This window comes from Molothrus ater, chromosome 3 (assembly GCF_012460135.2).
Source record: "Molothrus ater isolate BHLD 08-10-18 breed brown headed cowbird chromosome 3, BPBGC_Mater_1.1, whole genome shotgun sequence".
NCBI classification, from domain to species: domain Eukaryota; kingdom Metazoa; phylum Chordata; class Aves; order Passeriformes; family Icteridae; genus Molothrus; species Molothrus ater.
Window position 1 is genome coordinate 46317555 of NC_050480.2, and position 15364 is coordinate 46332918.

The 15364-nt window shown below is 35.3% G+C and overlaps 1 protein-coding gene across 8 annotated transcripts in view; it reads right to left on the reverse strand.

Annotated features, from left to right (window-relative positions):
• The window catches only part of RGS7 (regulator of G protein signaling 7), a 233350-nt gene that overhangs the window by 89724 nt on the left and 128262 nt on the right, over positions 1 to 15364 (reverse strand). For all 8 annotated transcript variants that reach the window (XM_036380812.2, XM_036380813.2, XM_036380814.2 and 5 more), the window contains exon 4: positions 9608 to 9658. In XM_036380812.2, the coding sequence (XP_036236705.1) occupies positions 9608 to 9658 (51 nt within the window). The remainder of the gene's footprint in view (positions 1 to 9607; positions 9659 to 15364) is intronic.

A 15364-nucleotide genomic window follows, 5' to 3' on the forward strand; every position in this document is an offset into this window, starting at 1 on the left:
CTATTTCTTCTCTAGTGACAGAATCAAAATGTAGAAGGAAGAGATAGACTCATGAGAATAGCAGCAGCAAAAACTATCAAAGTCTTTAAAATACATTGATCAAATGAGCAGAAGAATCTGGTTCAAAATAATGGTCAATATGTGTTTTATGGCAAGTTAAATATTAAATGGCTGAACTGTTAGCCATAGTGTGCCGCTTATAATTTAATAATCCTTAGTACTAAAGAAAAAAATTGAAAAAGATGTCCTTAGGTTTTAGAAAGACATCCTGGGGAAATGTAACGGAAAAAAAGGATGCACAAAACAGACACCCATACAGACAGCATGTTAGGGACTATAATAAAGGATAGAAGGGATGAAAATAAAGATAAATGCAACAAAAAAGGAAGATTCAGGATGACTTTTGTTGCTGGATACATCTCATAACTCTGTGAGTGTTCCTATGTGGAAATAGAGAACATTCAAGGTTATGAAAATCTGGTTGACATATTATCTTGGATTCCCAGGGAGCTCTTGGCATGATTATCTCAAATGTTTTCTAAAGGTATTAAGCAGATCATGAGAAAAGCAATAGGTAGAAAGGAGGGAATAAAGGTTAGGCACAGCAGGTCAGTTACTACACTAAATAGTGTAATATTGCACTGAAATAATAATATTACACTGAAGCAGGGGTAATCCCAGTAACTATGTTTAGTAGGTCCTAGCTGTTCAGGATAATTCTAAATTATCTACAGAAGGTTGTGAATGATGAAATTACATCAGATATAAAATTTGCTGGAAGTATAACATTACTGAGGTCAGCAAAAAGTGAACTGTGAGGAGAAAATGTAAAACTACATGATACTAATTCATTACACAATAAAACAGTTGAAATTGGATTTTGATAAATGCTAAACATTTTAGATATGAACCTTCCCAATTGTACATGCCCAGAAAGAGACTGCTAGGTAACTGCTGCTGCTGCTGCTCAAGAAAAACTAGAGGTGTTTTTCTGACCCTGCACTGCAAGAAAGACTTTGAGGCGCTGGAGCATATCCAGAGAAGGGCAACAGAGCTGGTGAAGGGTCTGGAGCACAAGTCCTGTGAGGAGTAGCTGAGGGAGCTGGGGGTGTTGAGCCTGGAGATAAAGAATCTTAGAGTGACCTTATCAGTCTGTACAACTGCCTGAAAGGTGGCTGTAGTCAGGTGGGGGTCAGCTTCTTCTTCCAAGTAACAACCGATTGGACAAGGAAATTATTTCAAATTACACAAGGGTTGATTTTGACTGGAAACATTTTTTCGCAGAAAGGGTTGTCAAGCATTGGAACAGGTTGCCCAGGGAAGTATTGATTCACCATCTCTGGAGGTATTTAAAAGATGTATAGATGTGGAACTTATGGACACAGTTTAGTGATGGACTTGGCAGTCCTGTGTTAATGGTTGGACACAATGATCTTTTCAAACTATAATGAGTCTGTGATTTTGTTCCACATTTACCATGCTATAGTAGCTGCTTCTTATATTTTTGGGGTTTTTTTCAATTCATGCTAGAGATTATATCTGATTACATAAATAATTCCAACATTTCAAGAGGCAAATATTTAACATTTCTAATAAGCTTAAAGGCTATTAAAAGGTTAAGTTTTCCAGTTTAACTGAAGTATTATAAACTAGATAGTAATTAGGAAGCAAATTTTCAAAAGGAAGTGTAAACTACTTGCAACTATTTCTGCATGCCTAAATGAGGTGAATAGAGTTTTTTTATGGCTTGATTTTAATTTTTTAATTAATTTGAGCCTCAGACTTAGTGAGAACAGTAGTTTTTTAGCACCAATAAAAATTAAATTCTAGTGACACTAGATATTTTATACTTTGTGGTTCAAGTGTTCTGAAGCCAAATGCAGTCTTGCAGCCACAAAACCAGGGTCAACATGGCTCTCATCATCCAATCTGTGACACAAACAATTAAAATCCTGATAATTTGTGGAATTTGAGTAGATGACTGAATGAAACCAGTGAAATTTGAAAAAGGGAGAAACATTTGAGGGAGAACATCTGAATGCAGAAGAACACATGAATTAGATCCAACCACCAGCCATAAAAAAATGAGAACCAGAAGATTCTATGCAATAAAACTGGAACATGAACCATGGAGATTAACAAAAGAGGAGAGGAGAGGAAATATTGAAAAAAAATGAGGAAGTGCCTAGGGAATATTAATGTGTCCAAGATGAAATTGCAGGTCATGTCCTTGCACAGTAAATGTTGGACCATCACTGTGCCCCTGTGTGTAGAGCAGTATTTCTCTACATGTGCTATGGAAAAACTTAAAATGCTCCTACGGTCAATAATTAACAAAATCAAGAGAAAGCCTCACACTAACCTTCTAGTCATCAAATACTACATATGACATGTAAATATCAAAACATTTTTGTTTACTTGACTATAAATAGCTGCAGCAGCTGTCGGCAAGATGAAATAGGATTTCAACTGCTTTTATTCAAGTAAATTGGCCAGATTTAAAATCTCACTTCCACCTACTTGCATTTTCCATTACTATGTAACACAGTTCTTTGGCAAACCAGGAAGCAGAAATCTAATGAAGTCTCTAGACAGTTATTTAGCTGCTTTTAATTAATTATGCCAGTGTGAATTGGGAATTAGCAAATGCTCTTTCTCTTGAACCTCCAAAACTTGGTATGATCACAAAGGTTCAAAAGGAGGCTGTCAAACTGTAAGAAAACCACAAAAATTCCTAATAACTTTAGTAGAAATGAGATAAAATAATTTATTAAGAAGATCATTATAATTCAACTTATGCAATTAAATTACTTATTTATTTATTTCGAAAAGTTATCAGAGTTCTCCCTAAAACAGCATATTTTGCCCTAACTTCATGGGCAAAGCTTTCAATTGTGTAATTTAGATTGTGTCCTAATTTGTTCTACAACAAGATGAAAATAATTCCTTCAAATGGTGCAACAGAGCAGCTGAAGTTTTTTCCAACAAAATTCCTTAAAATTAGAGTATACTGATGTCTCAGCTTCTATCATCTTGATCAGGTGATAGTTTTACAATTAACTTTTTATCTCAGTAGGCTTGTTCAGACTTATTTTTTTTCATCCTTTTCTCTCAATGAGACTCTCAAAGCCCTCAGTGGAATAAAGCCCATGCTGCCTACTGAATTGTATGATGACTGTTGGTTTGTTTCAATTTTTAAAACCAAATTGAGTATCAGACACTGATATACTGAATACTGAAAACAAGTCTGAGTATAATCTGGAGATTTTAATATTAAAGGCAATATTATTTCCTGTTAAAATAAATGTCTTTGAAGTCAGCACCATGGAATCAGGAACAGAAAACTAAACTATCAAGAAAACTAAAATTTAAAAAATTCAGTTGATGCCTTGCTTTTAACCAGAAATAAGAAAGCATCAGTAGAGATCAGTTTTATACAGAAAATGTGTATATCACATAAGTTATAGATATACAATATTGAATCAGAGACTTATAGCACTGTTTGGGTTGGAAGAGACCTTAAATTTCATCTAGTGTCAACCCTCCTGAAATGGTCAGAGACACCTTTCAGTAGGTCAGGTTGCTCAAAGCCCAAAGAGATCCATTTTGAATCAGTATTCTGCTGACAATATCAGAAAGTTTGCTCACAGAAGCAACTTTACTGAACATGTGTATTTTGTCATACCAATACCTAGTACTATAATTTTATTTTTACAATCATTTTATTGCACAGAATATTATGCTAGACAGCAGCAAATTCCATACTTGTCATCTTTACCCATTACTCCAAGATGGACATTTATTTATAAATTAAACAGACAAAACTCATTCATGCTTCTCAGGTAATTCAAATGTCTATAAAACTTCATAATTAGTAGGGTGAAAATACATGAACTATTTTTATGAAATCTTGCAAAACAATGCCTCCTTAAGAAAATAACAAAGGGAGAATTTTATTTAGTCATGCTCAGCATGATAAAACAGTTGTAATAGTTTGAACTATCTGCCTATGTGAAAGAAACACTTTGTCACCAATACCATGATAACATACTTTGCATCATGATAATGATCTCATACTTTGCATCAATCCCAGTCACAAAATTTGTATCTTCCCAATAAGTGTAAAAAACTGTTCTTTTTTAACCAGATGCCACCCTACCAAAAAGATCAGGAGAAATTACTGCTCCATCAAAGAAAATTGAAATGAGTACTGATGTAACCTACCACCTATCCACAAGTGAGAAAATAAAATGGCCAAACAAGGAACATATTAATCACTTTCAAGAGTGACTACATGGAAATGAGACTGTTCAAACAGCACAGGCACATTTGCAGAAAAAACATCTCACAACAGGAGGCTGTGCAGGTCTGTGTGCTCTTGGAAACACTCCTAACACATGCAGTCTACACAGGATAATAGATTATACTAATCTGGAAGAAGCTTCAGTGGAAAAAACATGACATCCATTAAACCTGACATATCCTGTCACAAATGAATTGAAGACCTTACACTTCTGTTCACCATTTACAAAACCTCTCTAAAGGCTTTGGGCAAATAAAACACCCTCTTCATGTGAACATTTACCATTGCACTCCTGGAACCTCAGGAGTGGCTAGAAGTCCACTGATTGCCACACAGGTAAGTATTCCCTATGCTGATTGTAATTATAGGAAGCCTGACCCATAGATTTTTTGCATGAGTATCACAATGTTAATATTATTGGTAATAAAGGAGTGCCTGTAAATTCTGACATTTTCCATTCTCAAACAGAATTTTGTTCTACTTTCTTTTTGTGCATCTGAGATTAAAGTAATTATTCCATTGAAATGTTACAGGATCTGACAATCTCAGATCAAATTCACCCAGTAGAAGAAAGCTGGCAAGTTAGTTACACTGGAGTTCACAAAGGTTTGTGAGGTTTGCTATGGAAAAAAAATGTGCCTGAATTTCTATCAGGCATATGAAAAATGAGAGTGTCTGATGTTCCTGGGTTCCCAGCATGAGGGGTATGGTATGTGCGCAGGACAGCATAAATTACTTTTATTGAGCTTTTGGGCTGGTTATTTTTTTAAGTCAGGATAATAAAAAGGGAGCATTCTACTCTTGCTCCACTTCCACAGGTTTTGATTAGTGCAAAGACCACAAAGATAAACGTGACCTTTCCATTCTCTTCTTCATTCCTTCTCATAAGGGACTCTTTTTTCTGTTAGCAATCTCTGGAAGTACTTCCCCTTTGCTTGCAGGTCTCTGGTGCATTTTCCCAAATGGCAATTGTTTAGAACATTTTGTCTGGCTCCTGCTCTTTGCTGCTACCTTTCTGCATATAACTGGGGAAAAGGCAAAACTGAGAAAGGAACAGTTTTTCAAGTAAACTTTCATAAACTCAAATAAAAGCCTTAACATTTTTCTTCTAACTCTTTCAAACAAGTACTGTGTATTTTCAAGGTCATTATTAGTACACCAGCTGCTGGAGAGAGACTTTACTAAAGAGGGAAAACTAAGAAACAAAAACAGATGTTGTGCTACTGAGCCCTCCCTTGTTATTGCACCGGCTCAGTGACCACAGTTCACATGGATACTGATGGGCATCTAGCTACAGATTGGTTATACCAGTTAGATGAAAAAACTACATACAAATGGTGAGAACTGAAACTGGAAAATCACAGGAGGGTGTAAAAATCAAGATAGTCTTTTTTCATAACTATAAAACTTAGATTTAGTCATATATATTTTTGACTTCAGTGTAATTCCTGATGACCAAGAGCAATAGCAAACTACTTCAACAGGCTGCCTAAATGAGCTGGAGCAAAGCAATGCAAATGCAGAGGTTGAGCATTCTAGAGCAGCTGCAGTGGTTCTGCTGGAGCAACCATTTGATAAAGAAGTGCCTCCAGCCAAATTCAGCTGGTTTGCAGCTATGAGAAAATTAAATAAGCAACATCCAGGAATAAAGGTACTTTAAAGGAACACAAGGATTATGTCTAAATATATTATCTACACTTAAAGGCATTTTCTGAGACATCTAGATGAAAATTATTCACAGGATGACTGGAAATGAGTGTTTGTGAATAACACCATTTTCTTGTGAAAAGACTAGAAAACTCATAGTGTCCCTTCTCCTTTAGGAGACAACAGCATCATTTACTATTAGGATGTTGAATATTAGGGAATAGAGAAATCAAGTGTTTGCAAAAAGGGCACTGAAGAAATCAGTACAAGAACCAAGTACAGAGCTCGACTCTTGGGAATTTGAGCTGATACCTTTAAATAATTTACTCTTTTTGTTCTATTTTTCCCACTACAGATTAAAGGAACTTCAGTATCTGATGTGGTCAGTCTGGTGCATTTCATGTCATTAATGATCATTTCAAAAAAGAAAAACACAATGTAGAAAAACAGAGTAGATTTTCCACATTAAGAGTAATTGGCAACATCATTGAAGCGTCAGCACTTACTCTGTAATGGTCAATTCGACAACACATGTCTAAGTGCCAAACCACAAGCCCTTACAATTCTGTAAACTCAGTTAATTGCTTCGTTTCAGGTTGAGATCATGCTTATATTTATGCCTGAATAAAACTTCCCTATTAAAAATAACTTGGACAATTTCTGTTCCTTAAAATTTTACAGATGAATTGTAGGCTGAAACACAAACATTTTTAACTACATATTGAATAGCAAACAATGTAACAGCAACTGCACAGTGCATTGTGCACAGCTATTCTGGGCACAAGCTCTGCTCCACTGAAATAACTTCAAATCTGGTACAAATTAGCAGAATCCACCTATCATCTCCAGTTTATTTTCTTGATGGAGATCTACTGCAGCAAGCCAAAATCTTTCAAATATTCCACCGAATATTATTTTCCATTTATTAAAAATCTGCATGGTTTTCTTGATGGGCAGTTTATATCTTCCAGCTTGTTACTCCTTTTTGCTGAATTGCTTTTTCCAGGTGAAAGCTTTACACTTATTAACACACTGAAGCAAATGTTGCTGTCAGGCCTTCTGCCTTATGTTCTCCCACTACCCATATTGTTGCCTACTTCATTCACACTTAAACGGTATCGGAGTTGTAGTCCATATGCAAAACAAAGGGAAAAATTGCATTTCAAAATATTACTCCTTTATATATAAAGTGAGGTAGCGTCACTTTCTTCTTACTAGTTATGTGTTTTATTAAAGAACAAGTTGACTGTAAGAGTTAGATGTTTTCACCCTGCAGAACACTAGGCTCAGGGTGGGGACTCAACACATTTTTCCAGTGCTTAGAGGACAGAAATTCTCTTCACAGGGAGCCACACTGAGAGGATAAGGGGCAATGAATACAAGTTGCATGGAGAGAGGTTTCATCTATTCAAATTTTTTACAGTGAGAACAATCACTGGATGTGCTGAAGGTCCCGTCAGTGGCAGTGTTCAGGATGAGAGAGGACAGAGAGCTCGATAATCTCACCCAGGCTCCATGGAAGTCTGGAACACCCGATCTTCTGAGGTTCCTTCTAACCTGAGGACCCTTCTGAGAATCTCTCTATTTACCCCTTAAATCACAATTCACTTGCCTTCCTTGCATGAGTAGCTGCACAGCACTGGTAGATGAGGTGGGCAAACAGTCCTTATGTTTGTCTGGACAGAGTAGAATATACTCTCAAAATATGCACTCCAATCTACTTTATGTTGTTATTCCTGGTATGTGGCTGATATCAGATTTAGAGAGAGATGACAATTCTCAGTGCAAACTAAGGCATTATTTATTTCTGCATCACAAAACTGCATAGGTTCACAAGTGATTTGTAACAGGACCCTATAGGGTAGTTTTAAAAGACAACCGAGTTAAACCCTGACACACAGGTAAAAAGCGATCAGAAGACACTGGAAATCCAAATTACAATGACAAAAGATTGCAGAAATTAAGGGCTTTTCCACACAAGGTTCTAGACTGACTTGTCCAGAACTGAAATGAAAAGCAAGACACTTATGGATTTTGAAAAAACAGAACATTTTCAGAAGTTCTGTCATGTGAAAAACTCTTGCTCACCATCTGTCAAGTTCACTGTCATCTGGCAATTCTGAGCATTACCCAAAGGAAACATTTAGGGCGATTTGTTTTCTGAAGATCAGAATTTAACCAGCTCCAGATAGCTGACTTTGGACTAGGACCAAAATACACAAGACATTTTTGTCATTGTGGATAGTTTTTTTCCATCCATGTAATCTGAGAGGATAAAACCCAGCTTCAGTTAAATTACTGTGGTGTTTTGGTTACATATGTTAGTAGTTTATGTGTTTGTTTAATTTTAATTGGACACGAACATAAGGAACCAAGGAGACATGTTTTCTGTTTAGCAGAAGCTTTTTCTATTCCAAATTTTGCAACAAGCAGGTAATCTGAACGACAACCTATTCCAGTATTGCAGCTCTGGTTTGACAAATAAAGGTTAAGCTTTCATATCAAATAAAGATAGCCTAAAAATCTTTCAAACTCTTGTAAACACAAATAGGTGAGTGTTTCGTAGCTGACAACTGAGAAATGCAATATCACACTTAGGTCACTTGAAGCCTCCATATTATCTCCAGGAAGCAAGCATACAACACTGTTCTAAGTTAGCTAAAAATGTAGTCATCTCTCTCATATAACACGTCAATATGTTGTGAACTGACTATTTCCAAATATCAAATTACGTATTGATAGCTCTTCCACGCTCAAGTCGCAATTTTAAATGATTCTGCTTTTTGCAATGATCATACTTTGAGTTCTAATTTGACAGAAAACCACATTTTAAAAAAATAAAGACAAAAATTACTCCCAAAAATGTAAAAAAAAAACAACTGAAAGAAAGCAAGGAACAAAAAGCAAATTTTGATAATTTCTGATCATTTTTAAAGAAGGAAGATTGTTTTTCCTCTAACCAAAAGAAAATGGGAACCTCCATAGAATATTTTATTTCTACAATTCAGCATTTTCTACTAGAAATCATTCCTTTATGGAAAATTTCTGATCAGGTAACTAGATTCTTGTAAATCCAGAAAATAAATAATAGCTAAATACAATAACCAAACTGTGTTTCCTGCTGGGCATACAAGAAACCAAGGCAGAGTTTTGAACCAAACCCTTTCCATGTCCTAACCCAGCTGATCAAGTAATGAAGTGTTCTTCCTCATTTCCTCATTTCACTCATTTTATTTGCATTTCATTTTCCATTTAAGATGCTATAGAAGTGCACAAATTTAAGATTCACTTTTGGTAACAGTACAAGAATGTATTTTTAATAGCTCTATGCATTTTTTGCATATTGAAAAATTCTGTAAGAAAACAGCTTATACTGAGTAACACTGAGTAAATTCCTCATGCACTCAAACATATTTTCTACCAAAGAACTATCATTATCATTCTCATATTGTTTTCTGATACCAGCTGCAATAAAATGGATAATCGAAATCCTCAGTATGTTAGCAAAGGTATCTAAGATTTTATGTCTGTTTTGCATTGAAATTGTACTGGTCCAATGTTTGTCTTGGCATTCCCACTGCAGCAGAAAACAAAGTCAGGTCCAATAACTTTGAAAAAAACCCTAGAATTTGAAGACAAGAAAACAAGAGAAATTACCTGGGTCTTCTATCGATAAGTTCTTCGTTAACCATTGAACAATATCTGAACCTAGGAGCGAAAGAAAAGGCATTTATAGATTGGTAAGTTTTCTCTTGCTGTTCTTCAGATCCCTGAGGCAATTCATATTGTTCTTTCATGAAAGAGATCTACATTTTTTGCTCGGTCTGTCTAGAAAAAAAACACTGGCCATTCTATTTTAGTTTAGTTTCTTTTTTTATCTTTGTTTTAGCAGTGAAGCATAGAACTTCTTTAGGCTAAGACTTACAAAAAGTAAGAGAAGTGCATTAAGTGCGCAATAGTAGTCTGCATTTTAAAAATGACGCTATCACAAAATGTACATAGAAAAAACACTTTTTTAATCTAAGTTTCCCCACTTCCTGTGCACCCCCCCACCCTGCTTAAAAATTAGTTTACCAGTAAAGGCAAAGTTACCTATATATGGACTACCAGCATATCAAATTCCACCTCATGGCTAAGCTATTGACAAAACTCATTTTTCCTCGGTGCTGAAGTGCTTTCCTTACCATTCCAGTCTCCCTTGCTCTCTATCCCTTCATTTATTGCATATCTTTTTCTTTCTATTTAATTTCCTGCCTTATTTTAAGGTCCCATGCTATTGCTTACCTCCCAACACCTTTGATACCAGATTTCTTCCTGCCTTTCACACAGAGTATCCTTCCAGCCTCACCTCTTAATTCCTAACCCATCTGCTCCTCTTGGGCATGCACTTCTATCAACTGCACTTCTATCACACTTTGCACTTAATGCCACAAGCTGAAGTCAGGCTTGTATTTCAGACAGAAATCTGCAGTTGAACTTTACCCACTGTGAACATGATTTACAAAATAAATTATGAAGCATTGCTGCAGACAAAAAAAAAAACCCAAACCACATTCATAATTTGAGCAACTTGAAATAACCAAACTGGCTTAGAGGGAAAATGGGTGAAACACTGAGGGATGTTATAAGCATGTTCTTCATGTTTCATGAAAAAGCCCCCCAGTTCAGACAAGCAATGTAATAGAGAGAGACATAGACATCACATATTTCCTTATAGAACCAATATTTAAGTTGCTCATCCATTCCCCACCAAGCATAAAAACAAACCTCTTTTATAAACCTTAAATTTAAAACAACAATAAAAATCTATACAACTTACACAAGTATAAACTAAATCAAAACAATAAAAGCTCTTGAATGTACTATAATATATAGCATTAGAATGTGGAGTATATTTCCCCTGTCACTCCTTAGATTCAGTTTCTTCCTGTATTTTACATACTGCATAATTTTCTTTGCTTTTCTTAAGGCAATGAAAACAGTATTTTTAAACAGCATTTCAGAAAAGAAAGGAAATTTGGTTCTCCTTCTAGCTTTTATTACACTCAGTGAATAGCTTTATCATGTATTTTACAAAGCCTCATTGATTATATCATAGCTTTCCAGGTGTGTATGCATTACAAACTTGATTACATAGCAGTAAAAATCTCTAGAGACTTAACAACCATGTCCAGAGCCAGCATTTTTCATTGCTATGTTAAATGTCTAAATCTTAAGAGATTTTAAACTGCAGTGGCAGACTTTCTCATAGTATTTACACTGCTGTATTCCTTAAATGAGGGAATTTACCTTTGCATGCTGTTGGAGGGATACAAAATATTTCAGACAGATATTTGTATCCCAAAAATATTTTATTTTTTAAAATAAAATTTTAACCCTTTTTTTATACATATGAAATTTAGAAGGTTGACGCTGAAGGAAGAATTTTAGTTTAATGAAATAAGATGAAACTTCATAAACCTCAATGATGCAGTTCCAAGCATAGTTATATTTTTCTGTCAGCTGACTAGAGAAGTTAGTCAGCCCTAAATATTTTCCTAAATCTTCAAAGATCAAAAAAAAAAAAAATGGAAAAACAAAATGACATTTTGAAAACTGATTTTTAACTTTGTCTTCTTTCAAATCTCTGAGGTACCATATGGGAAGAAATTTTCTATTCTTTTCATCTTGCCTTCAAACACTTTTTCCTTTTTGCCTCTTTTGAAAACTCACATTTGAGTATACATGGTCTGCACATCAGAAATTTCACCTCCATGTGTTCCAATGTCTTTTGGTTTATTATAAATAATAGTGGGAAATCAACTTTCTTGAAAATTGGCAGCATCTGATTATGAAAGTTCATTGATGCTCTATTCACACTTTACCCTGAACCCATTGCCCTGGCACATGAAAGCCTGGACAGAGTTTAAACCAGCTGTTGCATTCTAACACACTGATGATTTCAGAGGTATGACTCTCATGACAGATGAATAAATATCAACATCAACACTCTCCTTCTAGAGTAAAGGCTATTCAAGCAAAGCAAACTTGCAATTTGTCATATGGCAAGTGAGAAATGCATTACTTCATATTTCTTTGGGAGATCTTGGGGCCAACTCTAGTCCTAAAATAATAAAAAGGTATTAACTTGTAGAGCTTGCTGGGTGTTTTTGTAGCTACTAGTTTTAATGTCTAATCAACAATATTGTTTCCCTTAATTATTCCTGTGCCCTTTTCTAAGGTTTATTACTTAGGCAAATGTGTTTCTAAAGGCAAAACCATTACTCTAATTTCTTATCTCAGGGAAAAAAAAAAAAAACAAAAAAACAAACAAACAAACAAAAAAAACCACCAAGGCAGCAAAACAGCTGAAAACTGTTTTGCTGGAAAATAATACTTCCTGTGAATGTAGCTTTGAAAAAAATCTGACCAGTAAATTCTTGACAGTTTTCATACATGACACTTCACATCTATAGGAATTATGATTCAAGACTATAAACTTCATTATTTCTAAACAGGACTAATACTTATGGAATGAAAAATCTTTTACCTTCAAGCCTGATTCTGTCATATCACCAGAAATCTAGCAAAAAGACAAGCTTGTCAGATGATGCAAATTTCATGGAGGCCACTACCTTGGCACTGGACTCACCTGAAAAGGAAACTTTCAGCAATCCAAAATAGAAAATGTTTGCTGTGTCAGATACTCAGTTTCTGTATACTGTTTAATGTGTTATATCAAAGACCGAGCTATAACATTGTCAAAGCAGATTCTCAAGTTCTCCAGGTCTCCCTGCCTCACTTCTAGCAAGCAGCAAAAAAAGGCAAGTTGGCTATTAGATCTGCAAGGTGCAGAAGACTTCAGTCTAACTGCCAACTGAATTTTGAAATCCTAGAACAACCTTCAGTTGTCATGCCAATTTATAAAGCAAATAAAATTGGACAAGGCAAAGCAATAATCTTTAACAATACCTTAAAGCTAGCAAAAGCAGAAAACAGTTGAAAAAAGGGGGGTTTTAGACATAGAACCTGAAAGCCAAGAGTGAGATTCCTTAAATGCCAGCACCTATCCTGATAAAGGCAATAAAATTCACAAGACCTTATTCAAGTCCAAAAAAAAGACAGACTTTAATCTTTAAAGAAATAGGCAAAACCACATCTATATTCAGATACAAATGAAAAAGGTTCAGTCATGTTCTTTGTGAAATGTACTTGCTGAAGATTCTACAAGTGATTAATTTTAAATGAAATGGTTCAAAAATAGCAGCTGCTGAGGATGTCACAGCATTTTAAGAAAATATTTTTAAGGAAAGCATGCTCTCTCAACCCTGCAATAGTAATTTCCAAGTCAAAGTCATAAAGGCCAGGGCAATGCTAAGGTTACCTTTCAGAGAAAATCACCTATTCTAAACAAGTCCTTACAGAATACATTTTCAAAAAGCGCTGGTTCTGACCTATAGAAAATTTCACAGGAATTATAAATCAAATTTTTGCTATGCACAGATGCAGGGAGCCACGTCAGCCTTGATCTGACAGAAAAAAAAAGATATGATAGTAGTACTGGAAACAAAAAGCAAAATTCAAAATGCTCTATCTTTTTCAAAATTCAAAAACATATCTAGTGGAAGGAGAGACAGCTGCAAGAAAGTACAGCTTATTAATTAGAACCACAAACCAAGAGACCACTGAGAAACAATTCAATGATTTCTTGCTTCATAAAGACACAAGTTCAACCTTGCAAAGAAAATAGTCTTTTGCTGTTGATATCTTGGTTTAGTAACTGAAACCTATTCTTTTTACTTTTAGACCTCAGAATATCTGCAGATAAGGAAGAGGGAAGGCAATGCATGAAGCTCCCCTGCATTGCTGATAGCAAGAGAGAGGGTTTTGCTGTTGAAAATCAAGTCTTTTGCCATCTGAGCTCTCAAGAGCAACATAACCATGATGGTCATGTTTGCCCAGCACCGTGAAATCTGGGCAGCTGCTGAGAGGCAGGAGCAGACCACTTGGGTGCTCCCTCAAGGGAGCCTTGTGGTTGGCTGGCTCAGCTTCACTGCTTCACCACCACCTCACCTTGAGAACCTGGAGTTTTTTGCACGGCAGCTCACAGTACAGAAAAGTTAATAAACATGACTCTAGAAAACATCACTGTCTAAATTTAAGATAAGACCACTACTAAATCAGCAAGGAAACAGTACTGTATTTCCATTATTTCTCTTTATTTTTATATTGAGAGAGGAGGGTATTGGGTCATTTTGACTTCCTTCTTCAATATCATCACTTGTGGTGATGCATCAGGAAATTAAGTTTAGACACTGACATAAACTTCAAAATCCTTGATCATGACTAAAAAAATATAACGTGCAATTCCATTTCTCAGCACTGATTCAGACATTGGAAACACAGAACGTGGATTAGTTGAGCAGGGAGATTGTAAACGCCAGTGGTCTCTCAAACATTCAGCACTAGCTGTTTTTTAACAAAAATTGCTGTCTAATGGAGAGGAAGACTCTGCATGAAAGGCCTTTCATTGATGAATGGGGCAAAAATTATCTGTATTCTCCCTGAAGTTTTCACAATCACAAACCATAGCATATATTGCCACAGTTATATCAGCATGGATATTTTAACATTTATTTTCTTTATCTGAGAAATACAGTTTGTGTATGAATTCTTCATGCATATATCTGAAAGAAATCAATTACTATATAGTTACAGGCAGAAGGGCAGAGGGAAGAAAAACAATGGCTATATTATATTTGGCTTAAAGTATGGAAAAATACATTATTATCCAGTACCTATACTGGATTATTCAGATTAATTTTTCCTATGTCTATTAGAGCTGAGCAAAGAGAGGCTTTGCATCACTTAATTGCACTGTCCACAGAAAGGTGAAAGAAGAATGAAGGGACTCCTCTCTGAGACTGGGGTTGCAGAAGTGCCTGAAGGATCATATAGCCCATAAATTCTTACCACCCTATATTTTTAGTTAATTGGGGTTTTTTTCTTTCTTTTCTGTATTCTTTTGGATTATTGTAAAATATATTTATAGATTTAACTAGGTAGAATTTTTTATCATGAGTGGCAACAGAGCTGAAGAGCTGATACTGATAACTTGAATACCCTTCTGATTGAACTTACACATTTACCTTTCTGACCTTTACTATTTAAGTGGGTTGATTTTTTAAAAGAAAAAAAACCATCATTGATCAGAGTGCAATTTGATTGGGAATTATTTACATCTCAACTTTCACACATATTTCTGCCACTTGCTTTTTTAGAATTACTGATGAAAACAAATGCAGAAACTTACTCTTTTGACCTATTATAATTGAGGGTGGACCACACACTTGTTTGAGTTTTGTTAAGGAAGACTGTACCTAGGTGCAGATTTAAAAATGTCATCTGAATAATACTAGCTGTAGAGAGAATATG